Here is a 27,770-nt window from a genome sequence, read left to right on the forward strand (position 1 = left end):
ACAATTGATTTTCTGGACCATACCTTCACAAGATGCTAGATACTTATTAAGGTCCATGCTGCCCCAGTTTCGTGCATTGGGGGTCCCTAAGACATCCTCCAGGTCTGTCATTGCCTAAGAGTACCCCCAAGACATTAGTCATATGACTATAATTTGTTACAATAAAAGGACACAAAGTGAAATGAGCAAAGGGAAAGGTACAAAGGATGAAGTCTGGAAGAAATCGTGTGTAAGCTTCCAAGACTCCTGTCTGTGATATCACACATGATGTACTAAATTCTTTCAGCACTGAATTGTGATAACACACATGAAGTGTCGCTTATTAGAGACTCCTGCACTGGGTATTTATTGAGTCTGGTCACATAGGCACTGTCCGCCTAGTATCTACCAAGACTGGAGAGTCTCAAAAAGATAATAGGTGTTCGGCGTAAACCACCTTGAACAGGTAGCTTAGGCACTGTAAGCTACCCATATAAGGTAACAGTAGGAATCCTGCAGTCCAGGTACCCAGACACCAGTCAGAGCCAGCCTTGTAATCAGGCCTTTCTAAGCATAGCAGTGTCAGTTCTATGTGAAACTTTCCTGCACTCATGACATCAGAGACCCAGTACCTTCATTTTTCTTTTGCTTTGCTTGCTCTCAGAAGATGCCATAATAGGTCATCTTGGCTTAAGGTAGTTTATAACCGAAATTAACATTGCCCTTATAACTGATAAGACTGCAGACGTGGCTTACATCCACTCTCCTGGGCAACCCGAGTTCCGTGTTGGTCACAAAATAGGCATAGCACCTGTGAGCTGTGCAGTTCTTTATTTGTTGTTCTTAGTTCAAAGTTGAGAGAAAGCTGTCTCATTTGTAGTGTTTAGTTCACGTCCCAGAGTGCATGGGGCATTTCACCTTGACTCCCATTCCTTCTCGATTAATTGAGCTCTGTATCCAGTTCCTCTAGCCTTTGTGGGGTCATTTCAGTTGCAGGTCCCACTTTTCACCATGAACTTGACTTTCCTGTTGCATCTCTGGCCCCTGGGGATTTCCCTGTTTTAGCTCTAAGCTGGCTACTGTGATAATTTTATGTGAACTTGACTGGATCACAGGGTGTCTGTGAGAGTTTCTGAATGAGATTAGCATTTGAGTCAGTGGACTCAGTAAAGTAGGTTTCCTCCCCAATGTACGTAGGTGTCATCCAGTCCATTGAGAACACTAATAGAAGAAAATGAAGAAGGAAGAATTTGCCCCTTTTTGTTTCCTGTCCACGTGCATCAGTGGGGACATGTCATCTTTTCTGGCCCTCAGACTGCAATTTAAATCGTAGGCTCCCCAGGTTCTCAGGCCTTGAGAATTGGTGTGAATAACACCACCCGCTTTCCTGGGTGCTCAGTTTGTAGACAGCAGATCATAGGACTTCTCATCCTCCATAATTGCATGAGCCAGTTCCTCATGACATGGTTCTGAATGCATATATACCAGATATCTGCTCACAACCACATGGGCATCATCCTGGAGTTTCTTGGGGGCATTTTGTCAACTATGCACAGTGGGCAGAGGTCAAAGATGACCCTAGATAAACGGATGAGGAGCATCTGCACCCTGGTCTGGGCTTGGGCACCCCACCTGGACAGCACTGCTAGTTGTGACCAATCACAGGCATTGGAGGGAGGTTTTTAAAACAGGAAGAAACTCAAATTGTGAGTACTTCTGAGGCATGGGGCCTGGAGCAGGGGCCCAACTCGCCTGGAACAAAGAGAAGTACTATCTCCTCCCATTGTAGTGCAAAGTGCACTACAACGACTATACTTGTTCATTTGCTCTTGAGCCATAGTCTCAGTGTTTCCGTTTTCAGGATGGCCACTGCTAAGATCAGGGCATGAACCTCTCAGTGAGATTGACATAACCAAAACCACATTTCAAAAACAATTAGGCTTATGTCATGGCGATTACATTGCTAAGTATATTCCCAAGGGGACTGAAAACATCAATGCACACAAAAACTTGTACAAAAGTGTTCATACAACATTATTCACCATAGGCAAAAGGTGGAAACAATCCTATGTTTGTGAGCTGATAAATGGACGAACAAAATGTGGTATATCCATACAATGCAATATTTTTCAGCAACGTGAAGGAATGAAATACTGATTCATGCTCCAACACGGATGAACCCTGAAGACATGCCAAGTGAAAGAAGCCAGTCACGAGGTAATGTGTGGTGTGATTGCACTTTATGAAATGTGCAGAGTAGGCAAATCCATAGAGACAGAGTAAATTGGTGGTTCCTGGGACTGGGGCTGAGGAATGGAATTGGGAATGAGGAGTAGAGCGTTTTTTGGGAGGCGGAGGGGCAGACGAAAGAGTTATAGGGTTAGATAGTGGTCATTGTAAAACACTGTGAATCTTTCAAACCTGTAGAAATAATATGTGATAATCCTGCCATAAGTATTAAAATGTAGCTGTGTTGGATTAGTCAAGGTTTTCCTAAGAAACAAAATCAGAAGTACTATACATTCATACTCTAGCAAAAGCTAGGGTGGTGAGCCATCCAAATGAAGGTGAGGAAGTGGTTACACGAAAAGCTTCATGTGCAATGCTTGGTAACGTGGACTGCTGCAGCCTATTTGGAGGTCAGTATGGCTAATATTAAATTTGCCTATATACATACACTATGAAATAATTTCATTTTGGGGTATGTATGCCCCAAAATCCTCACATTGGTCTATTTCAAAGAGTTCCAAACTCTCACAGAGATCTATAAGCAGACATGTATGACAATGTTTATTTCATTCTAAGTGGCAAAGGCAATGAGAAGAATAGATATGGAAAATGTCGTGGGTGCAGAAAATGGAATTCTATGAACTTCCATCGACTTTGGTTTTGCTATTCGTTCAGTAACTTCTTGAAATGGATATTTTCTGGATCGATCTTCTTCACTTCTATTTTGACATATGCATTTAAGGCTCGACATTTCCCTCTAGTATACGTTAAAAATCTCATTCCAATTATGAGTTCAGTTTGTTTTTTACAACATGTGTGCTCTTGCTCCTAGGAAAGACTAATGGTTTGCTTGTGAAAATAATAGCTGCCATTTAGCAAACATTTCCCATGTACAAAGCACTGTATTCAATACTTGACACTGTCCCTAATCCTTTTAATAACCTGTAGAGTTAGTTAATAGCCTTACTTTACAGGTGAAAAAGCTAATACTCAGAGTTGTGGATACGCTTGTGCAGGGACACACAGCCTACACTGGTAGAGGGAGAACCTGAACCCGTGAATACTTGACTCCAGAGCCTAGGCAGGCTCTCCAGTGCTCCTCACTGCCTTTCCACTCACTACTGTCCAGGCTTTTGCCAAAGACTGTGCCATGCCAGAGTTAAGAAGAGGCCTTTTGTTTAAAGAAGTTTGTGTGTGTGTGTGTGTGTGTGTGTGTGTGTATTAGGGATTTACTGTTTGGTTTGGACTTTCTGCAATAGTATATGGGAGAACTTAGGGTATTGGATCATCTTTTTAAGGCTGAGAAACACTACAACAAAGAAAAATTCAGCATCCTTCAGTATGAACACGTGTATTACCCATGACCCTGCAAGTGTCAGGTAGATAGTCTTTGTTCATTCTGTCACCAGATACTCCTAAAGAAGCTATTTCTTAGGGAGCATTGTATGTGATGCTGTAAGAGATGGAAACAAATGGGTGGGATTTCCATCTGGGAGCCTTTGCTCCATTGATGCACCTGGCTTGTCCTGTGACTAGAGCAGGTAGCACTTGACCGTCACAGAGAGGTTCTTTGAATACTTTAGTCAGTTGTGTCATCGTTTGTCTTCCCCCAAAATGACAGAGGCAGCTGGCGATGGTAATAGTGATTATAAATGTGTGTTCTATCCTGTGATTACTGTTTGGACACTGACCCTGAAAGCGGTGTGTGCAGTTAAATCGCCTCCCTGAATCGCCAGGAGCCCAACTGCAGAGTTCCTACTCTGCTCCCTCTGGGAGTTCAGAGACCTCATCTCTCCAGCTGCTCTGTGTTTTCTGTCCCCTGTGCAGTACCTGCAGATGAATGGCCTCTCCATATCTCCTCCAGCACTATAGTCAAGGCCACCAGGTCATCGTCCCCAACACACTTGGTAAGTCTGTTTCCCCTTAAAGTGCCAAAGGGACACACTGCCTCCCCTCCACCTTCCCAAAGCTGATGAGGTCTAGGGGCATTGTCTCAAATGTGTGAGCACCATGAAGAAGAGACAAGCAATCGGAGTTAGCAACTAGGTTGTTACTCACTGTGGGGGTAACTCAGAACACGGCCTCTCCACGTACTCAGAAGACTGCCGGCTGCCAGGCCAGCAGCCAAGGAAGGCAGTGCACAAAGAGCTTTCAGCAGTGCCTGCTCCCAAGGACGTTATCTGCTCTGTAACTAAGCAGCACATCTTGCTCCCAACCATTTGAGGAGGTGTATTCTCCCGCAATGAGATAACCCGTCCCTCTGCCTGTTGGCATAAAAAACTGCTTGTGGTTGGTCAGCAACAGCCTCTTCATGCAGCTCCAACTGGCCACTGCTGAAGCTTCCCTGCCTTGTGAGTAATAATCGGCATTTCTCACTCCTCTGGTCCTCCTGGTGGTTTTTCCAGAATATGCAAACTTGGGTGCAACTTCCAGGCCTGGGGCTCTTGCGTTCTACTCATGCACTTCCCCACCCTTCCACCTCAACACACACCTGGGATGTCTGTGTGGTTTTTTTTTAATACTAGTTTTGCTTATTCACAAATGAAATTGTTGGGTTATTGAGACTCGATATTCTTTTTCTACCATTCAGGTGTCCCAGTCTTTGAATTTCCTCTCTACCTTTCACCCTCTCCTCTGCCCTCCCTCTGTCCTCTCTCCCCTTTCCCTCTTTCTTACTTCTCTTGAGTTGCTTGACCTGGATTCATTCATTACGTACGTAACTGGCTTCTGATCCACACATGAAGATGATGCGTGAAATTGTTTCACAGGTGTATTGTAGAGACACTGCACTACAAGCTGCAGTGCTCAATTTTTGTTAACCTTTTGACCCCTTTCACCCATTGAATCTTTTCGTGGTTGTCAGTTTTTGCTTTATAAAATATAAGCTTCAGTTATTAGTTTCCGATAACTTTAAACGTTTATCATTCTGAAGCGTACCTCCATGTCAAGTAATGCTCACTTGTTCAAATATTAATATCACAAATTTATAATTACAGAAATAACTTGAAGTTTAGGATGATGGTATCTCTCTAGAAAAGGTTTTTATTTGCTTCTGAAAGGGCCGGAAGAGTCACCTTTATGCAATTTCAGGGATTAAGGTGACTTGACATTTGGCTTCGGTCCCTGAAAGGGCCGGAAGATTCACCTGTCTAAAGTGCTACTCAGCTTCTCGATGAACAGAATTTACACTCTTCTAAAGCCGACATGCTAGAATGGCCAGAAATTTTCCCGAGAATTTCTCGGAGACTCCAGGAAGTGAAGACCAAGAGCTCAAAGTAGTTGGGCACTTACGAGTGTTCATCTGGGGAACTCTAGTCAATAAAGCTATGCCGTCGCCGGTTATCCCCCTTGGCATTCTGGGATATGTAGTTCCGCGCTCCATGTGGTCTCACCTCCTGCAGCTACAGGGAGGCCCGGCTGCAAACTTGTCCCTGCGGAGTTCTGGGAAGTGTAAGTCTAAGAGCTCCAGGTAGTCTCAGGCACTTCTCTTCAGAGAGGGCGGTGCTGGGGATTCTGGGAAATGTAGTACAAGAGCCCCGGGTTGTCACGGGTACTTCCGGCCCTGGAGGCCGATGTGGCAGCCATCTTTTTCCCGGTTATGTTACTTCAGGTTCGCTATTCACGACCCACTCAAACGTCCTCAAGTTGCGCTTGCGGCCAACAGCTACTGGCCTTTATTTTGGGGATAAAGAGGAGGAGCGGCTAAAAGTAGAGGTTAGAGGGCCGATGTGGCGATTTGAGTTCCCCAGGGCGGAGCTTCGCGTTTGCGACGTCCCCTGAATGGGGTGGGCTCGGTCGTGCATCGCGGGGTTTGAGGGTCTCCTGGGCTCTGCACTCTCAACCCGGTTCCCCTACCTACCACTTCATGTGGTGGCACGTGTGCAGGTTACTTAACTATCCTGTGCCTTCGCTTGCTGCTCTGTAAAACGGAAAGAAAAGTAATATTTCCCTAATACGTTCCTAATAAATGTTTTGAAAAAGACAAGATAGTACAAGTGAAAGGTTTAAAACTGCCTGGTACATGGATTTTTATAATTCCCCGAGAAGCGACCGTCTCGCGGTGAGATTCTGTGAGCCCAAGAAGCTGAATTGTGCTGGACTCCTGCCGTTTTTGTCAGGAGAGGATTGCTCCTAGCTGATACCGAGAATGATTTTTCAGGGATGCAAACATAGTCCTGGTATCTCACAACTTTCTTTCCTTCCCCAGCCCTGACTTCTCAAAATACTTCACGGAGAAGGAGAAAACAGCCCCACGTGAGTAGGACTTGGCATTTTTCTGCTAAGGTATTCACATAAATCGGAGAACGAGTGGGACGTGGACATGTAATGATTATAATTAAGCCTTAGTTGCTACGTTCCATTTCAGAGTTTTGTACAAATGAACGCATTTCCATCACACGGTGGTTCTGTGAGGTGGGGCTGCTAGTTTCCTTACTTTAAAGATGAGACTGAGACTGAGAGTATAACCTGTTTGCCTTTGGTCACCCTGCTAGTAGGAGGCAGAGCGGGGGATTAGAACCTAGGCAGTCTGAGGCCAGCACCTGAGTTCATTATTCTCTAGTATATTCTTCTTGAGCTTGGGAACTGTCTGGAATCTTACTGGGAAAGTAGTTTGGGACTTGATTGTGGGAACCTTGAGCAAGGCTTAGGCTAGTCTGTGAGTTTTTATTTTTATTTTTTATTTATTATTTTTAGGCGAGGCAACCCTTGGTTGACCTCACAGATTGAAAGGACCTTGTCAGCTTACAATCCCTTATTTTTATTTATTTGTTCGTTTGTTTGTTTGTTTGATTTTTTACACCTACAGCACCTGGTCTTCCTAGGTGGTCTCCCAACCAAGTACTAACCAGGCACAACCCTGCTTAGCTTCCAAGATTAGACAGGATCGAGCTTGTACAGGGTAGCATAACATTTATATTTTAGAAGTAATGTAGTCATAATAGGAAATTCAGAGAACACAAATATATAAAGAAAAGTTTAAGTTACCCATAACCTTAAGATGTAAAGATAATCCTTGTTAACGTTTTAGTGCCTTTTTGTCTGGTTACTCGTCGTGTATTTCTGTTTAGTGGAGGCTCTTTTCTTTGGGACTGATGGTACACTGCAGTGCTGTTCAAATTGTAGTCTACAAACCAGCGGCGTTGGCATCATGGGGATAGAAATGCCCATCCTTGAGCCCCATCCGAGACCTGAGTTAGAATTTCTGCAGCTGGGCTCCAGGAATCTGTATTGCAACAAGATCCTGAGGTTATTCCTGCACACAGGAAAATTTAAGAAGCCCTAGAAAGGTTCTTGTATGAAAATGGAGGCCTTGAATATTAACCATGCCAGCTGTCACAGATAAAGCAGCTGGATACATCATAGCTCTACTCAGTACAATGATTTCCCCCCCAACTAATTATTGTCAACTGTCAGGTCTCTTTGCAAAATCCTAACATGAGCAGAAGACAGCTAACTGGTAAATACAGAGACAAAATGGAATTAGAAGTCACAAAGATATATTTCTTCCAAGCTTTGGGGAGGAGACTCATTGCCATGTTTTGTACTAGAGGACTTCTGTGGAAGTGGGAAGATCCATTACAGTTAGTTAATGTTAATTAATGTTAGATACTTTTGCTATAGTCATTATCAGAACTATTGTTGTCATTGTGTGTTATCACTATGACTATTTCCTTATTTCTGTAACTTTAAATATAACTTCATACTTAAAGAAAAATTGCAAAAACAGTATATGGAATTCACATATACTCTTTACCCAGATTCTCCATAGTTCATTTTGCCTATTTGCTCTGTTGATGACCATCAGCCAGATACTGTCAGGAACATACTTGTAATCAGAGTTAGGTTTGTTTTAGCTTGCTGCAGCAAGGAAGCCCACACTCCACAGGGAACCGTGGAGTGTCTTGGGAAGAGGTGATTATGCTTATAGCTTTTGGCTTGTGTTAGCTGAATTGGGGAGAGTTTTAGGCAGTGAAGGTTTCTTCAGGGTTGGATGGTGTCAAGAAGCAAAAGTGATTTGATGACGATTGTAACAATTTTTATCTAGTAGATGGGAGATGCAAAGAAATGGGAGTTGTCACTGTTAACAAAGTAGTCTCTCACATTAACTGGTAGGGGCACTTCTTTGGCTATTTTTATCACTGTAGAATGTCTTCGTCTCTGTGTTATGCAGTGTCTTGTCATTTTTTTGTTCGCTGTGGTCACTGAATGGCCCTGCCTGATTTTTGTTCATCAGTTGAAAAGGCCAGGTTCTAGCTGTTGTGACAATTAGCTTGCCAGTTATTCTTTTTTTCATTCACAGCTTTATCATACTTACATATTTGTTTTGTTTTTTGTTTGTTTGTTTGTTTGTTTTGCTGAACCATTTAAGTGCAAGGTACAGACCCTGATCAAAATGGAATCACTTACACTAATAACACACTGTTGTCTAATCCACAGTGCATATTTAAATTTTTTCAATTTTCCCAGTAAACTCTTTGAGAGCAATTTTCTTTCCAGTTCAAGATCCAGTCCAGTTACATGCATTGCTCTTGGTTTTTTGTTTCATTAGTCTCCGTTAATCTAGAAGGATTCATCAGACTTTTTCTTTTTTCCTCTTGATAGTTTTGAAGAGTATTGGCACATTATTTTGTAGACTATCCCTTTGTTTTGGTTTATCTGAGATTTGCTCACAATTAAATTCAGGCTCAGCATTATCAGCTGGGATGCCACAGCAGTGGCGAGGCACCCTTCTCAGTGCATTGTATGAAGCAAATGGTGGTCCCAATTGGTGGTCTCAGCTTAGTTTTTTTGGTTAAGGTGTCTGCTAGGTTACTGTTGTTCCTTTTGCAACTAATACTTTGAGACTATCTTATTCCTTGTCAAATGTTCTCCAATTTTTAGCATCCATTGGTGATTTTCTGTCTTTCATTCTATGTTTACTAGTTTGCATTCTACCATGATAGTGTTCTAAGAGTTTCCTCGTTTCACCAATTCACTTCTTATACATTCTCACAATTATGACAATATACTTATAGCTCAAATTCCTGTCTTTTTAATTGAAATTAGGTATGGACTGGCACACTATTTTTTTTTTCAATTGTTGCAGAATCGTGAGTCTTAATTAGTTTTCTTTATCTCTCTGTATATTCATGAAAAGAGCACTTACTGCTTTAAGAAACATCACACATTTTTGTACCATTTATAAAAAGTGTCAATTCACATATCATTGAGATAACACATTATTATAAAGACTACACCAGAGATTTTTCAGAACTCATAAGAGTCTCTAACATGACAGAGCAGCAACCTGTGAACTCCATGTATCTTACAATATTCTATTGGTAGAAATCACATTTATAAGAATAATTTCTAACTATAGAATCACATCTGCTTTGCTGCAATTGCAAAGAAATAAGAAACTCTGACAATGTCCTAAGAGCTTTCCACTTTATGACAGTCCTATGAGGTCGATATGGTTATTCTCCCTAACCTGTAGATGACAGAATTGAAGCAAAGAGGTGTTAATGATTTGCCCCAGACGACACTGCTAGAGAATAGCCTCGCCAGAATTTCAACCCATGCACATTAACTCCAGAGTCTACCCTCTTTAGGTTTCAATTTACACCATATCCAGTGTAAGAATTACTACTGTTGAAGCTACAGGCACTCTGGTGGTGGGGCCACTGTGTGTGGTTCGGCAGGGTATTCCCTGAACTACTACTGAAAGGGATAGCATGGGCATCTGGCATCCATGCCAAGATCTGTTCATCAACCTATGCATGGCTGCCACCAACCCGGAGACCAGGCATCTTTGGGAATTCACAGCACGCAGCCGCATGGGTCGGTGACATACTTGAGCAGTTTCCATTGACTTCGTTCTCCTTTCCCAGTCTGCCTTCTTAGGATTCTGTGTTTCCCCAGAAGGAAAAAGAAAAAATGAGCATGTTCAAGGTGAGTAGGACCTGCCTTTCTTGCTTTCACCTCTTTCCCATTTAGGAAAAAAGTGCAGCTCACTTCCCACATTAATTTACCATCACACCTTGAAATGCTACATTTTCTAGGATTTGATATTTTCAGAGATCGAGAGTTACTTTATTTTGTAAATGGGAATACCACACCTAAAAACAGGATGCTTTAAATAGAATGATGTCATTTGTTTCCAAAGACTATCAATATACTAGAACAATGCGAAATTAATAATAAAAATGAAAATAAGAATAAAAATGAGGTATTTTGTGGCAAACTTTGGGGGTGACGTTAGGAATGTAATCCACAAGTTATCTCGGGGTAAATGCTACAGCTACAAGTGCCCCCAGTGAGTGTTCTTGGGACAAAGAGGAAATGGGTTAAAAAATGCTGTTTTGGTACTAGAGAGATTGGACACAAGTTTTTCTCTTTCAACAAAACTCAAAGCATTTGAAGAGCTGTTGAGTATATTTCACAAATAAAAATCAATAGAAATGAAAAACATTGTCTACTACTTCCCCAAATTAGCTGCTTTGTTATTTCCATAATCTCTTCATTATGTGTATTTATACTGTGTATTTGTGTTCAGAACATAGATACAACTTGGTTTTTGCATTTAATATTATATAACATTCATTTTAAATTGTTATATTATGTTCACATCAAATTTATGTACCTATTTTTAAAACATTGTTCTATTCATAGACGTTAGTTTAGGATCCTTTACTGTTTTAGGAGCACTACAGTACAGTTTTCCTGCATTTAATCTTTTCCTCAAAAAATCAATTCTGAAAAAATACTGCCTCTTTATGTCCTTAACATACTGAGTATTCAAAATGAGTAAAACTATGTTTTATATGTGGTACCTCGGATATTTTTGGTAGAATCTTCAAATATGGTGCAATGCCTCAGGATCAAACTGCTGCCTCACACAGAAAAATATATAATTAGAAGTTTCCTATATACAAGAGCTAGGTTTTGTCCCGTCTGTGCCTTAGTCATACCCTATGTATATTTTATTTATTTTTTTTCTTCGTTTATTTTTTTAAATGAAAGTTACAGGTGACCTAAGTTTAAAAACTTCAGTGGTACTAGAGGACTTGTTGCTGCATTGACGCTTCAGAACAATTTTATGAAGAAATTTTTGTTTCCTCTTAATTTTCAATATAAAGAAAGTGGATTATGAAAAATAAGGAACCTGCTCAAGTTCACCAAGTCAGAGTATTGTACACGAGTGAAGGACAGAGACAGGAGGGAACCAACTCAGAGTATTGTACACGAGTGAAGGACAGAGACAGGAGGGAACAGTTTTGTGATCAGAGACCTGGCAAGCCCTTTCTGTTTATTTCCATGTATAACAGTACTCCTCTGTGGAAAGGTGGGTGCTGACAAACACCGTTGGGACGAAATTGGAAACCGTTTCTGGGGCAATTGGCAATATTAAGTAAAAAGTAGAACCTTTTTAGTTAGGATGTGGCATTTAGAATTCTAGGGAGTTTACTTGTAACACGGCTCACTGAGAGCGCCAGATAAACATACAGAGTCTCCTTTCTCAGAGCAGTGCTTCTAGTGAGGCTGAGGCAAGCAGCATGTGCCATTGACAGGATAGGAGGGTGCTGGGAGGTCTGCAGATTGCTCAGGGGCCAGAGCCACTTCCCACCCATTCTCCCAGTGGACACTGGGTGTAAGATTGAGGTGTATGTGTTTGGCTTAGGAGGCAGTGACATTTAAGGACGTGGCTGTGGCCTTCACCGAGGAGGAGCTGGAGCTGCTGGACTCCGCCCAGAGGAAGCTGTACCAGGATGTGATGCTGGAGAACTTCAAGAACCTGGTCTCAGTGGGTGAGGACAGGCACCTCTAGAGTGTTTCTCTGACCTTGGAGTTAAGGCTTTGGGGCTCTTGATATGGTTCCCTGAGTTTGGGGACCAGACTTTTGCAATGTGTGTAGGCTACAAGGGACAGGAAATTCCTAATCTTTTTCATTTGTGTATTGTTAAAAAAAAAAAAAAAAAAGAAAGAAAAAAGAAAACCAAATGGACAGCATAGTGCTATACTTTATGTATTTTTTTAAATTTCACTCATGTCCTGTTAGTGAATTATAAAACCAATTTATTGAATCCTACTAACAGTTTTTAATGAAGTAAAACAGTAGGCAATATCAGCTCCTGGAGAAGAATACAATACATTCCAGAAAAATTGGCCAATTCCATGAGTGGTGTGAGAACCACTGGGAGGAGATTTAATGAAAATAGACATAGTTTAGAAATGAGTCATTCAACCATTGTTTTAGTAAGATATATTTATGCATATGTGTCTGAGTCATGAAGTAAATGCTCTTTCTTCAGTAAGTCACGATAAAAAGATTTTTGAAAACAATTCTTTCAACATCTTGAATATACAATTGAAACTGAAATTTCCAGTAAATTATAGCTTCATTGTGTTCTTTTGAAACTTGTGACTTCACATGTTCTCAGGATATCAATATTTCAGACGAGATATATCATATATAGAAAGAGAAGAGAGGCTTTGGATGATGAAGACAGAACTCCAGATAGATAAAAAAATAGGTAAAAACCAAGCAATTGTGAGTTCTCATAGTTAACTGTCCATCTGTTTTGTTTCTCTCCACCACTAGGGCCTCACACAGTCCAATCTGCCAAATCTCTCCTGGATTATTGCAGTAGCCTTCATACTGGTCACTCGCTTCCACTTGTGCCCTCCTACGGTCTGTTCTCTGAGTGTCAGCCAGAGTGATCCTTTGTAACCTTAAACCAGATTATCTTATTCCTCTGCTCAAAATTCTCTTATGGCTTATGTTACTTAGAGTAAAACCCACGTAAAGTGGCTTCTAGGGGCCTCTGTGGTCTGCCGTTTGTCCCCCAGTGCCTCTGAGTACATCTCCAATCCTCTCCCTCTTACTGTTTTTTCCATCTGCATTGTCCTGCTGTTTCTCAGACCTGCCAAGGATGCTTCTGCCTCAGATACCTTTACTTGTTCTCTCTGCCTGGAATATTCTTTCATCTACAATCCTTCAGGCCCCTTCTTTACTTCGGGTCACTCGGTTTTAATGTCCTGAAAGGGCTGTCCTCTGACAACCCTTTTGGAAATACGGTCCCCTCTTTACTTTCAGTGCCCAGCCTGATCTTGTATCTAAGTATTGACCACTCAACCTCGCTTGTATTTTTGTTCACTCATCTATCACTTCTTTCTCCCCAATGGAGTATACTTTCTAGGATTGAAGTAATTTTGTCTTTTTTGTTTTTTTGTTTTTTGTTTATTGTCTTGTTTGTTTTTCTGTCCTCAGTGCTTAGAATCATCCTGGTACCTGGCAAGGGCTCTGTAGATATTTGTTGAATAAATAAATGCGATAGCGGACAGAGAAATCCGTCTTTCATGAAATAGCTAATAGGTGGTGAACAAATCCAACTGAATAAGGAATATTGCAAAACCTGTTTGTCTTCACATGAATTCTTAACATAGTTCAAATTTCTCAGGCGCCCATTGGTGTGTGTGGGTGCGTGCGAGCACAACTTACTATCCAATTTGGTCAGTACAGACCTGTAGCATTGTAGTTTAACCAAACTGAGTAACAAGCTCCCCCTGTGACTTTCTTTGAGCCATTAGTAGCAGAGCATATTCACTTGGGGGGAGGTAATATTTTTTTGAATGAGAATTCTTATGTCTACTTCTTAGGAACCTACCCCACAGAAGGGAAAAAAAAAATCTTATCTACTTCTTAGGAACCTACCCCACAGAAGGGAAAAAAAAAATCTATTTCCTTATCACTTATGTGTAGGTTTTTACGTATAACTTTAGAAAGCATTTCATGTTGTGAAACCTTTACTGATTGTAATGATTTTCTGATAGTTTCTAGACTGTTTCTTGTAACTACTTAACAACAAGCTACTGAATTTATTTCACAGCTGTCTAATAAACTGCACCCTCACTTTGGAAATCATATTTGTTAGAGGCCAATGTACCTATATCCAAAACTTCCCCACACTGTTTTCAAAGAGACAGCATTTTTTTAGCCTCTAAATTTTGATTCCTACTTGGGAAAGTAAAAGCATGTTAGAGAGACAGTACAGAAGCGTCAGAAGGATCCTGGTCTTCAAGCTTTTCTTTCATCCTAAGTGATTCTTGGCATCTGTGCTTTTCTCCTCAGCGTTAAGCTCTCTGGTATATCACTGTCTCGGGTGCAGCCTTTCAGCTTCTCAGCAAAGGGTATTTTCCAGTCCTTTTCCTATTTCAGATACCTTCCTTGTAAAAGCTCTTTCGCTTCTATAACTTGGCTCAGAGTTAAGCTGGGATTCTCTATTTGAAGTTATAGAGAATCCTAGCAATCAAACTGATTCATTTCTTGAGTACTTACTAACTGCCAGGCACTAGTAAAGCTGTGAGCACTCCAAAATACTTGTCCTTGCCGATCCTGTATTGTGGTAGAAGAAACATGTAATTTTTGGAAAATGATTTAAATAGTATGTCAAAGGCCAGTAACTTTGTTTTAAATGGGTATCAATACTAAGTGGTTGAGAGCTTAATGGACCACCCCTGGTTTCTGTCAGTAGATAGACCAGGGAACTTCATATGTGGTGAAAAAGATAAGCCGAACCACCCTGAGGTTCATTAAAGTCTTATACTGTGTCCTAAGTGTGAAATTGTGAATCTTTGAACAAAGCTTTCACTTGCCTGTATCTCTAAATTCTCTGTTGCGTAGGCGATAACAGTCACAGTGAGCTGAGGACTGTTCGAGACAGAGGACCCCATGAAGAGCTTTCCTGTTGGGAGATCTGGCAACAGATTGCAAACGACTTAACCAGGTGTCGAGACTCCATGATAAAAAGTTCTCAGTTCCAAAAACAAGGTGATTCCCCCTGTCACGTTGGGGCAGGACTGTCTATTCAAATTTCTGAAAATGAGAACTGTGTACCAAATTATAATATGGATGGTCCCAATGACACTGGAAATACAGAGTTTCCAACCTTGAGAGTGCAGGATTCTTGGAGGAAAACTTTCCTGACCGAGTCACGGAATTATCAGAATAGATATCAGCAAATTTCCATGAAGAATAAACTATGTCAGTGTAAACAGGACAGTGATACCATCAGTTGGCTATCACATCACCTCAATGATCGTGCAGTACACAAAAGTGAAAAATCTTACAGCTACAATGATTATGGAAGAGAGAGTGTGAAAATTGCAACATTGGATCAAAATAATGTAATTCATACAGGAAAAACAACTTACCACTGTAATGAGTGTAAAAAGACCTTCAGTGATCCCTCTGCCTTTGATCTTCATCTGCAATTACACTCAAAGGAGAAGTCTCGTATATGCAGTGTGTGTGGAAAAGGCTTCTGCTGTAGCTCAGTTCTTCAGATCCAGCAGAGAATTCACATGGCAGAAGAAAGCTGTAAGTGTGGTGATTGTAGTAAGGAGTTCAGTCAGAGCTCACATCTGGCACCTCATGGGAAAGTGCACGCTCCTGTAGAGAAACCATTCAGATGTGGAGAGTGTGGGAAAGGCTTCAGTCGTAGATCGGCGTTTACTGTTCATGGTAAATTACACACGAGAGAGAAACCTTATAATTGTGAGGACTGTGGGAGGGCCTTCAGTCAGGCCTCTCATCTACAAGACCATCAGAGAGTCCACACTGGGGAGAAACCATTCAAATGTGATGCATGTGGTAAGAGCTTCGGTCGTAATTCACATCTTCAGTCCCATCAGAGAGTCCATACAGGAGAGAAACCATATAAATGTGAGGAGTGTGGGAAGGGCTTCATTTGTAGCTCAAATCTATACATTCATCAGAGGGTCCACACAGGAGAAAGACCCTACAAATGTGAGGAATGTGGTAAAGGCTTCAGTCGGCCTTCGAGTCTCCAAGCCCATCAAGAAGTCCACAGTGTAGAAAAATCATACATATGTAATGTGTGTGGTAAAGGTTTTACTCTGAGTTCAAATCTTCAAGCCCATCAGAAAGTCCACACTGGAGAGAAACCATATAAATGCAATGAGTGTGGAAAGACCTTCAGGACAAACTCCCATTATCAAGTTCACCTCGTGGTCCACACCGGAGAGAAACCCTATAAGTGTGAGGTATGTGGGAAGGGCTTCCGTCAGAGTTCGTATCTTAAAATCCATCAGAAGGCCCACAGTGTAGAGAAACCTTATAAATGTGAGGCATGTGGGCAGGGTTTCAACCAGAGTTCACGACTTCAGGTTCACCAGGTGATCCATACTGGGGAGAAACCGTACAAGTGTGAAGAGTGTGGGAAGGGCTTCAGTCGTAGAGCAGATCTTAAAATTCATTGCAGGATCCACACAGGAGAAAAACCATATAATTGTGAGGAGTGTGGGAAGGTCTTCAGGCGGGCCTCAAATATTCTGGCCCACCAGAGGGTCCACAGTGGAGAAAAGCCGTTCAAATGTGACGAATGTGGAAAGAGCTTTGGGCGGAGTTCGCACCTTCAAGCCCATCAAAAAGTCCACACCAGGGAAAAGCCATACAGATGCGAAGAGTGTGGGAAGGACTTCAAGTGGAGCTTGAATCTTGACATGCATCAGAGGGTCCATACAGGAGAGAAACCATATAAGTGTGGGGAGTGTGCAGAGCACTTCAGTCAGGCCTCAAGCCTTCAGGTGCATCAGAGTGTCCACACTGGGGAAATACAAATGTGACCCGTGTGGTAAAGTCTTCAGTCGGTCTTCACAGCTACAGTCTCATCAGAGAGTTCGCATGGGAGAAACCTTACAAGTGTGAGATATGTTCTAAGACCTTCAGTTGGTGGTCCAATTTTACAATTCATCACAGAATCTATGGTGGTGAAAAATCCTATAAAAGTGATAGGGTCAGTAAGAACACGAGAGAGACCATACAGGTAAAAAGTTTTATAAAATGATTTTTTGTTTTGAAAAAGTGTCATGTGAATTCTTTTAGTCCTCAAATTCAAAAGAAAAAATATATATTTATATTTGTCTTGTTAAAGTAGTGTTTTAGCCATAGCTTAAAATAGCCTAGTCAGGAAGCTCCACAACAGTGAATCCTTGTAAGTTCTATCGTAAAGGCTTCAGTTAGAACTTTGCCTTTTATTAAATATTACTCAGGACAGAGTTCTTAGAAAGGGTTAAGAGTGTCTCATCAGGCTTTGTACAAAAGTATGATGATAAGCCAAAATTCATACCCACTAGAATGTGAGCTCTATAAGCGCAGATTTTGTGAACCCACTTTTTTTTTTTAATTTTTGACTTATAATGTGCCTTAGAGAAGACTTCCCCCTTGCCCCCCGCCCGCATAACACCTGGTCTTCCTAGGTGGTCTCCCATCCAAGTACTAACCAGTCCCGACTCTGCTTAGCTTCCAAGATCAGACGAGATCGGGCATGTTCGTGGTGGTATGGCTGTAGTCCACGTTGTCTTAACATTGCAAAGTACTTACTTTCTAAGTACTCCAAATATGTTAATAAGCAGGGAAAAAAGTGTGATCACCTCCAAAATTTCATAAAAGCTTGTATTCAGAACAGGAAATGTAGCCTTAAAATCCATTCGAAGAGACAAAGTTGAAACGTTAGAAAACCATCTAGTACTACAATCTGTTAATTTGTCACTGTCCTGCGTGATTAGTTCCTGCCCTCCCTGCAGCCTCTCATCAAGTTGTGTCCTATCATCTCGGACTTTGTCTAGTGTTCTGTTAATTTTATAGAGTATAAACTCTATGTTTTGTAACAGAATACACTGAAAACTGGATTTTGTTAGTCTTCAGTAACAAGACATCACATGATTTTTTTCAAGGCTATCAAAGCCAGGGTGTAAGTGTTAGAAGTACTAATGACAAACATTTCTTCACAGCCAATGAAAGAGCTGCTCTTTTGATGATGATGTTGGGTTTTCACTATTTGCTTCCAATTTTCATGGCTCTTCTGACCTTGACCCCCATCTACACCAAATATCAAACCTATAGCTGTGTATCCAGTTTTGTTGGCCTTTGAAGATCGTTCCTTTTCAACTCCCCACTTTTCACCATGGGTTCAAATTTTCCATTTTTTTTCCTCTGGGTAATTTTCTTAGCTTGGAGCTTGGCTACTATTAATATTTTGGGTACTCGTTACATGTAATCAGCATGTCTTTTCTTTTAAGGGACTCAAGGCAAATTTAGTCAGTGGCTGAATGGCAGCACTTTGATTTAAAATTTAGATTTCATTGTATCCTAGAGCGGGGGTCCCCAAGTACTGGTCTGTGGCCTGTTTGCAACTGGGCCACATGGCAGAAGGTGAGCGGCTGGCGAACGAAGCTTCATCTGTATATGCAGCTGCTCCCCAGCGCTAGCATCACTGTTCAGTTCTGCCTCAAATCATCCGGCGATATATTCTCATAGGAGCACCAGTGTGGAGTGCCAGAAAGATTGAGGACCGTCATCCTAGAGCATCGATGCGAAGAATAGAATACTGAAAAATTGAGGTAGGACTATATGAGCAGACTCCAACAAAGCTGAGGCCTTTAACCTCTAAATTTAGCTGAACCTTCTTTACCTTTAGAAAGAGGTCTTTCTCCCTTCTCTGAGTTAGTCTTTCTTCGCCTGAAGAACCTGTAATGATCTCCCTTGAGGTAGTTTCCTTGCATGGGACTGTGGATCCTTGATCCTTGCCCCCGCCACCTTTCATTTTTCTAGACCAATTAATCAGATTTTTGGAGGCCATGGGAAGGGAGTCTGGGTAGGAAGTCGTCAGGTGTCAAGTATGGCCATGAGGAGATACTATACCTGCCAAGATAGGATTTTTAAGAAATACGACAATAGAAATGAGAAATATAGTTGTGAATCTTACGGGTATTGAATCAGGTGGAAACTATATAATTTGGATCAGGCTGGATTTGTTGATATGGGTGCACTGAACACTATTTCCAGACTCAGGGTGTTAGCTTGAGCGCCTGGGAATGCCTTCAGCAGTTTGCTCAGTTGAATGACTGAAACCTGGACCCCAAGTTAGCTTATGCTGAAGTCAAAATGCCAGAACTAAGTATGTTGTAAAACAGAGTTTCTCAACCTGGGCACTATTAACATTTTGGTTCGTTAATTCTTCATTGTTGAGGGGATAGGGACAGCATCTCTGGCCTATGCCCACTAGATGCCAGTAGCACATCCTCTTTTCCCCAAGTTGTATCAATTAAAAATCTGAAGACACTGCCCAATGGCCCTGCAGGGGATGGGGCAAAGTTGTCCCCAGTTGAGCACTACTGCTGTAGAAGGAGGAACACAAAGACAGGAGTGCTAGGCTGCTGGAGTGTGAGACCTTCCTGCCCAGCCCCCTGTGTACCCTGGGAGGGAGCCAAGGATACCCATTGTCAAAGATTTAAGAAATTCTTCGGCGAGGGGAGCGTTGGCCATCTTGGAGAGCTCTGTAGTGATGTCTGCAGGCTGGGAGTCAGAGACGGAAATGAGGACATCACCATGGTCTCCTTGATTCCATGAGGATGATGGGGTCTTGGAGCATCAGAGGTCAAGTGGTGGTACTTTATTCACAGAGAAAGTGATCATGTTTGTCATAGTGAACATCAAACACAAAGGGATCATCAGAATGGTTTGATTCACAGAAGTTTTCGCGTTTGTTTATTGATCATGCTGTCCTTGGGCCTGAAATAGATGGTAAGCCTACTAATATCCTATTTGATCTGAATAATTGGAAATGCTCTTGGTCTGGTGAACATAAGTCTGACTTGAATCAATGTGAGTTATGGCCCCTCGGCCAATTCCACAATATCAGTTGGTTCTCATTTCCAGGTCCCCTCGACTGCATACCATAAATCATCGTGACTTCCTTAAGGTGATTTGCAGCCAAATTTTATGGAAGATGTACATTTGATGAGTGAAAATAACCAGAATATGGAGGGATTACTGGACTCTAGTGCTGACATTAACTCCTAGAACCCCTCAAATGGCACTATAGTCCACCAGTTAGTAGACGGACTTATAAAGGACAAATAATGAGTGTTTTTGCACAGGTCTATGTGGTCCTGTGAAGGATCCCTGAACCCATCCGGTGTTTATTTTCCAAGTTCCACAATGCAGAGTTGTCATAGAAATAGCTGGCAGAATCCTCACATTGGATCCCTGACCTATGGAAGGAAGGCTATTTTGATCAGGAAGGATAGGTGAACACTAAAACTGCCTCACAATGTACCAAAACAAAATCTAAAGCAATACTATATTACTGGAGGGATCAAAGCTCAGGGCTACATCAATTCCAGTCTTTTATCACTGATTAGTTCAGGGATTGGCAAACTTCATTCCATAGGTCAAATCCAGCTGCCATTTGTTTTTGTAAATAAAATTTTATTGAAACATATCTGCATATTGTTTATGGGTGTTTTGGTGCTAAAATGGCAGAGTCAAGTGGTGACAGATTATGTGGTCTTTTGTATACTCACTGACTCTTTGTAGAAATAATTTTATGACCCAATACATATCTGATGGTGTATGAAATGTCTGTAACAGACAGGGATGCTACATGGAGCTCACAACATTGATGTTTAGGGTTTTGGAGCAGTGTTATGTCATTCTCTGCAGATGGCATTACTCCTGGGAAAGCAGCTTCTGGCTCTATTGGGCTCTAGTTAAAACTAAATTCTTGGCCACCATCCAGAAAGTTACCATGCAATCAAGTCATAAATGTGGGCACACCTGCAGCACTTCATCTAGTGTGAAACATAAGCTTGGGCTCAAACTGAAGTCGCAAGTAAGTTGCATGAGCAAATGGTTCAGATCCTGTTTTAGTATGTTTTTAAGGTTCTATATGTCTTTCTATGCATTAAAATTTCACCTTGTGAATTTTTCTTAGTTCTGTTCATTTTGCTTTGTAAAGTTTGCTTTGTGAAGCCGTAATTCTTGATAATTTGAAAGTAATTATTGTGACCGGAATAACCAGACTCAACCTGAGTGCTTTGATTATAGAAGCAGTTTATTAGCCGGCGGCCATCTTTCCGAAGGAGCAGCCCCGAAATGCCAAGATACAAGGTTTGTAAGCCTTAAATCCCATTCTTCATTCTGTCTTAAACACAAAGGTCTATTTCTCTCCTGTCAACCCACTGGCAAGGTGGGCAAGCAGGGAAGTACAGAAGCAGAAAGCCTGTTGTTAGAATGTTATGTTCCTATGGGTGATTGTCTATGTTCCCATGGGCAACAGCCAGTATTCCCATGGGCGATGGCCAAAGTAATTTTCAGCTTATGTACAATTGATTATTTTTCATGCCACGCAAGCAAGCAGGGTTACACAGGCTAAAATTGGCAGTTAGCGTATGAGCTCATTGTTACAAGTTTCATGATTAACAGAATGCGGTTAGGGGTTCCAGAAACTAGGCCTAAGGTATAGACTTCCTTTGTCCAGTTTCAGGTTTTAATTATCCTTTAACCCTTTCACATTTCAGCAGGCTATCACAATTATGTTAGTTATAATGCTTTCTTCAAGGACTACTTAGTAAAATAGGTTTTTTTGTTTTTGTTTTTGTTTTTTTTAATTCTAGGAATAATTTGAAGCCTAGGAAGATGATCTCTTTCTCTAGGGAGACTTTTCATTTGTTCCTGCTAGGTGCTTGAAATACTAACAAAAATGCTTCACTCTAATCCAGTTTCAGATACTGAGGGATTCAGAGTTTGGCTTTCAGTCACGAAAAGACAATCCATTTCCCTTTTATTCTTACTCCAATGTGGCAGCTGTTTGGGGTTTTACCAGAGATTCCTCCCCACCCAGACCTTCCCCCCGAATCCTGTAAACGTGGCAAACGTGTGGTACAGCTTTCAATAACAGATGCGGTAGGTAGCAACAAGCCAGACACCACCACTTAAAAGTGGAACAATTTCGTGGACACTCACCCTGGCTTGCTAGGGGTTATTACTTGGAAGCTCAGAGAACTCGGAAGTAATTCCGCTTCGGGAGGGGGAGGGAGGCGTGGCTATGGCCCTGTTTTTCTCTAGCACTCTGGGAAATGTAGTCCAGGTCAATGTGCCCAGGAGCACTTCCGCTTCTGGCCGGTAGTGCTAGGGGATTCTGGGAAAGTGCTCCAGAGCGCCCTCGAGTCGGAAGGAGGCGCGTTGGTTGTAGAAGGCAAGGCTGCAGTCTACCTCGTGTAGTGGATACCCGGAGCCTCTTCAATCCTGGGACTGCCCAAGTCCCGACCCTTGGCCTCAGGGAGAGTGAGAAGCCGCAGCCAGTTGAGGAGCATGGGGTCTAGAGACGTTTGCGTTCTCCTCTGCCGAAGCTTTTCGTTTGGAGCAGTTCGTGCTCCCTGGGTTGGGGGCGGCCCGGTTCGCGTGTCCCTTGGTTTGAAAGTTTCCTGGGCTCCCTAACCGGATTCCCTTACCTACCAGCCAGCTCTGACACTTCCTAGAGTAACATGCGAGTTACTTAATCTCTGTTGACTCATTACCCTCATCCCCTAAGCAGTCATCAGTAATAGGTCCTGACCATTTCATGGGAATTCATTAAATAACCAACAGCCTTATAAGGTAGGTGCCGCTGTTAGCCTTTATTTTTAACGAAAGGAAACGAAGGTAGTATTAGAGAATTAAAACATCTTGCCAACACAAAGTTCTTTCTACACAATGTGGAAAAGAAAGCTCCCTTACTGGTGAATAAGCGTATCCAGAGTACAGTATTCTAGGTAACTTATGGGAAAAATTACAAAGCAATTTCTCCTTGATTGTAATCAAGCAGTTACAAACTTTTTATACCATTCTGTTTTTAACTTAATCCTGAGAATTTTCATAAATTCTTTCTCAGGATTGGCGGAAACTTGTCTTCGTATAAGACGACTACCATTTGCTGTAAATTCTTTGATAAATTCATCATAAGTTAACTTGGGAATGAAGGCTTAGTTCATAACAATATTTATGTTATTTCCCCTGCTAGTAGATTTGTAGAGAAAAGCCCCTTGGTTAAGCTCCCACAGTGATAGGGACACTGGTTTTCATTTTCTCAGAAGTTCCGGGTTAAAAGGGACAAACCGGAGACATTTGAAAACATTTCTGGATTGTAAACTTGGTTAGAAGCTTTCTTAGCCGCTAATGAGATTTACATTCATATCAAAAGGTCAGAGAAAGGATCCAAAAGCTCTCTATTTTTTTTTTAAATTCTCTATTATAAAAAGTAAAGGGAAAATGAATTCTTAGGTAAGAAAAAAAGTTTTTAATTTACTCTTGGTGAGTTTATGTAGTTTGCTCAAGATTTACAGCTAGTAAGAGGCAGAACTACCATTTAAACTCAAGAATTGGGAGCCTCAAATTTGTTTTTAATCTCTATGCTGTACCTTTCTTAAAGGAAGTAGTTGTGTATATGACTGAGGAAGCGTTTTCTGTCAGGCTTAGAAGGTGATTTGGGGCTTTAGAGTTTATATTTTCATTATAGAAGGAATGTATGCCCATTATAGAGAGATTATGAAATAGAGAATTATAAAAAGGAAAGAATCAAAATTACTCATGTCGGGATTTAGAGGTAGATCAATGCTAACATTTTTAATGCACTTAATAGTGTTTTATGGATGATATTTCTTCTTTAAAATTTTATTATGGAAATGCCCAAACGTATGCAAACACAGAGAAGACTGTGTAAAGAAACCTGCCCCCCACTAAATATCAGTCCTCTGCAAACTTTATCAATGTGTTGTCTATCTTATTGCATCAATTCCCTTTCTCACACAAAGTAATTTTGGAGGCATACGTGAGGGAGGAGAAGGTGTAATATTATAAAACAAAACTAAATCCTAGTCGTGGAGTCAGCAGAATTTAAAATCCATTAACATACATTGATTATATAGGGAATGCAAATGTTAACTTCACGGTTTCATTCCTGGCAAGTAGGAGGATGGTAGTTATGTGAGAAAGCTAAGGGATGCACAAACATTGAGGTTTGGAGTGGAATAATTATAAATTTGATTTATTTGGATTTTTACTTGGCACAGTCTTCTACATCTTGATTTGTGATCTGTTTCTCCCATGGGCTACGCGCTACTTTGTTGAAGGGAGTATGTTCCATTCTTTACAGTGTGCTTAGCACCCAGCGGAGACTGGGAGAGAAAAGTTCTTCAGTGTTTGAGTCTGGTATGATTGATACACGGGCCTTCAACTCAGACTGTATTCAGAATTCCCGAAATGGATTCAGGAAACCATAGAAGGGAATAATAATAGACTTTAGCGATCCTTTATTTCACTTTCAGTGGGATGCAAAATCTACCCGTTTTTCACAGCATTCACATTTGAATACAATTATTGATAATATTTTAATGACCTAAAGCAAATTTATTTAGAAACCAACATCCCTAACTTATGTGTTCAGTGTTTATCACTGGAAGATAACATTTCCTAACTTTTATAGGTGGTCATGAGTCAAGCAGTTTCCACTGCTTTTACATGTATGTAGGGAGCTAAAGCTCCCCAAATTCAAAAGAGTGCATGGTTTATCTCGGGAGGCCTGCTTGCATAGAAAAGAAAAGGCTGGTTCTGTGGAATTCCAGGAAGAAGAAGATTAAGTATAGCCTAAGGGAGTGTCGAAGGGAGTGTCAAAGGAAGTGTCAATTGCACCTCGATCTTCAGGATGTTACTTTTATGTTATTTTGGGATACACAAAGGAACAGATTGTGTTTAAAAGGAGGAGAAGAAATAAACTCGGAGAGACAGTTGTGAGATCTGTTCTCCCTCCTGCACCCTGTCTGTCTTCTCTTTTTTCTCAGTCCCCGCTCCCCCATTCAGGTACCCGGTTTGACTTGGTCGGCTGGCTTCCGACACATGTATTTGTTCATTTGTTCCTAATATCAACCCTATTCTTTATCTCCATTATACAATGAAGTAAAAAGGGACAGAGTGCACAGAATAAGTGACAGAATTAAGTACTTTGATCTCGGCGGTCTTATTCCAAGTCTGTAATTTCGTTTATTATACATTGCTTTTATTAGTCTTTAAAACCCCACAGAAGTCTTACTGTACCAGGGAATATTTAGGCTATGGATGAAGACTATGACCTAGAATTGTATAGAACAGCAGGATGTGACAGACAGATAAAAGGAGGCTTTTTGTAAGAGTACAAGTGATTCACTGTGGCTGGATATGAAGAGCGGAAAGCGGATTTCACAGGAAACCAGAATATGGAAGATTCCTGTTTGTGTGACTTGCTAAACCATTTGTACCTTTTCTTAAGGGCACTGGATAGACTTGCAGGTGAAAAATAATTGAATTTCTGTGTTAGGATATATCTCTCTGGCATCAGGAAGAAATGAAATTGATTGAAGTTAAATATTCTGTTCATGTAGATTAAATAGGATGTGGTTAATACAGTGGTTAGCACTCAGGTTCTGGTCATCAAACGACAAATTTTGAAATCTGACACTAGCACTCACTACCTTTGTAATGGGCAAAAGACACTTAACCTCTCTGCCTCTGGCTACTAAACTGTAAAATAGCAGAAACAACAGTATTTACCTTTAGAAAGTTGTGAAGATGAAGTGTCAAAAGAGTCTGGAACAGTCCATGGAGCACACTACATGCTTCATAAGAGATATCTGTGTATAGCAGAATAAGGAATATATGTTCTGTAAATGAGAAATGCAAACAGATATTGTATATATTTGTGGATATAATAGCCTTTTTAGTTACCATGCGTAAACATCTACTTAACGATGTGTTCATCCTTCAGATTTGTAATTTCTTGGAAAAATGATTTCAGTGGTCCCTATGGTTTTGAGAAGTTGATCATACAAGTCTGTGCTGAAGCTCATCTTTTCACTCAGAGTATGTCTAGTTGTCCTCAACAGGCAAGTTCTGATTTGTGCTATTAACAAAAGTGGAAATTTACAATATATCTGCCTTTGTTGGATTTTTTTTAATCTTTCATTCTTTTTATATATAAGTGCCTAAAACTGTGAAATAGAGGCTATCGTTTTTTCCTTTTTTGATATCAGTCGGTAGAATTCTATCAGCACAAAGCATCACGTTATTTGTTTCACACAAGACCGACTTCAAATATTTGCTATTATGTTTTGTCAATGAGAAAAAGCTAAACTGTACTGGCGTCAGAGAACTGCTTAAGGCCGACAAAATGACAGGAAGCCATTAAAGAGACTTCTGGAAGTTGCTGGCTCGTAGGCTGAGAACTCCGAGAGGTTAGCGGTTAAAAAAAATTTTTTATTTCTAATATCTTTACCAGGGCAGAAGTGATTCTTGGGTGTTCTGGGAAATGAATTCCCTGACTCTGTCTGGAAACAAGGGGCTGATGGGAAGCGTAGTTCCGGAGTGCCGTGTGGTCGGAGCCACTTCTGCCTGGGAGAGCGAGGCCGTCACCACCTTTCAGCCCCTCAGAGCCTTTCTGGCCTGACTGTGGGACTGTTGTGGAAAAATATCTCAAAAGCTCCAAAACCCAGCTCAACGAAAAACCAAACAGTAACTTGGAGAGAAGGGGAGAGGAGAATTCAGATTTATTACGCACAATCACAGACGAGCTAGTGCTCTGAAGATCTGGGCAGGTTCTCAATGGAAACTTCTTTTTATATAGGAAAAACTTTACACAAGCTGATTAGTCGGTTTGAATGTAAACTTAAATACAGCAGGGGCTGCTAAGCAGATTTCAAGTAGTAACATACAGAAGAGCAGGAGTTGCTATGGGTAACCAGTAAACAAATTTTACAGAAATCGAGAGCGGCAGGAGTACAGTTACATTTGTAAGTCAAGCAAGGTGTAAGGGAGCTCTTGCATGCTGCAAACATAGTTACGGAAATTAAGCATATTTACAAAAGCAGAAAGCTGATTAGTTTTTAATGAAATTCCCCAAATTTCCTCTTCAGGACTAGTCGGTAACCTAGCCGGCTGTGTTATGATGGAGGCGTCGCGGCAGCCGGCGGAGGCTGAGAGGCGGCGGGTGGACGCTCTCCCCCACTTAACCAGCAGCGCTGCCACTTCCATCGGTACAACATATGGCGAGTTTTATTACCTCTGCGCTCTCCTTTCCTCCTCTAAAACGGCGAGAAACAGCAACTACTGGCTGAAGGGTTGTGATTCGAATTAGGTGAGACAGTATGTGTCCACGCTTAGGACAGTGGTGGCACTGAATAACGGTGGCCTCACTGTGGGCATGGCGATTTCCCTCGCCGGCATCCTTTTCACTGGAAGCCCGAGTGAAGACAGAGGTCAGGGCTCTAGGAGCAAGGCCACGGCCCTTCTGTCATTCTTTTGGAGACCGAGCTTTTCCCAGCCTTACTGAGTTTTGATCTCTTTTTTAGGAAGCACTGAGTCACCCCACACTAGTGCCTGGGCATGTCCGCTGCAGCTTATCTGAGAGACAGACACAGTCGTGCTGTCCCGTGCATCCTTCGCTTCAGCACCCCTGAATTTGGAAAGGGGAAGAAGATGGGATTTCTTGGCTCCTCGAAGCCTAGCCTCCAGTACATACTACTCACAGTGCTTTCTTGGTCTGCGCTCTCTTTTCAGTTAATCAGGTTTCCTTCACTCAGTAAGTTAGTACTAGGAAAATGTTCAAATATTTGTCAAATAAACCCAAGAATGTTTAGTTTGCTTCTTAATATGCATGTGTGTTTTTCCATTCCCCACACACATTTTAAATACAAACTTCTTTTTAAATTTA

At 41.4% G+C, this 27,770-nt stretch overlaps 1 protein-coding gene across 1 annotated transcript; it reads left to right on the forward strand.

Moving 5' to 3' along the window:
• The first annotated feature begins 5,698 nt into the window (after positions 1-5,698).
• On the forward strand, positions 5,699-27,770 carry LOC102882640 (zinc finger protein 226). Its single transcript, XM_025046742.1, is given in 12 exon segments — positions 5,699-5,922; positions 6,416-6,462; positions 10,080-10,140; positions 11,870-11,996; positions 12,791-12,880; positions 14,873-16,823; positions 16,825-16,899; positions 16,901-17,036; positions 18,530-21,163; positions 25,830-26,295; positions 26,974-27,194; positions 27,409-27,770. Coding segments are annotated over 7 exon segments (2,460 nt in total). The 5' UTR covers positions 5,699-5,922; positions 6,416-6,462; positions 10,080-10,125; the 3' UTR covers positions 18,596-21,163; positions 25,830-26,295; positions 26,974-27,194; positions 27,409-27,770.

Source organism: Pteropus alecto, unplaced genomic scaffold (assembly GCF_000325575.1).
Source record: "Pteropus alecto unplaced genomic scaffold, ASM32557v1 scaffold194, whole genome shotgun sequence".
Classification (NCBI taxonomy): domain Eukaryota; kingdom Metazoa; phylum Chordata; class Mammalia; order Chiroptera; family Pteropodidae; genus Pteropus; species Pteropus alecto.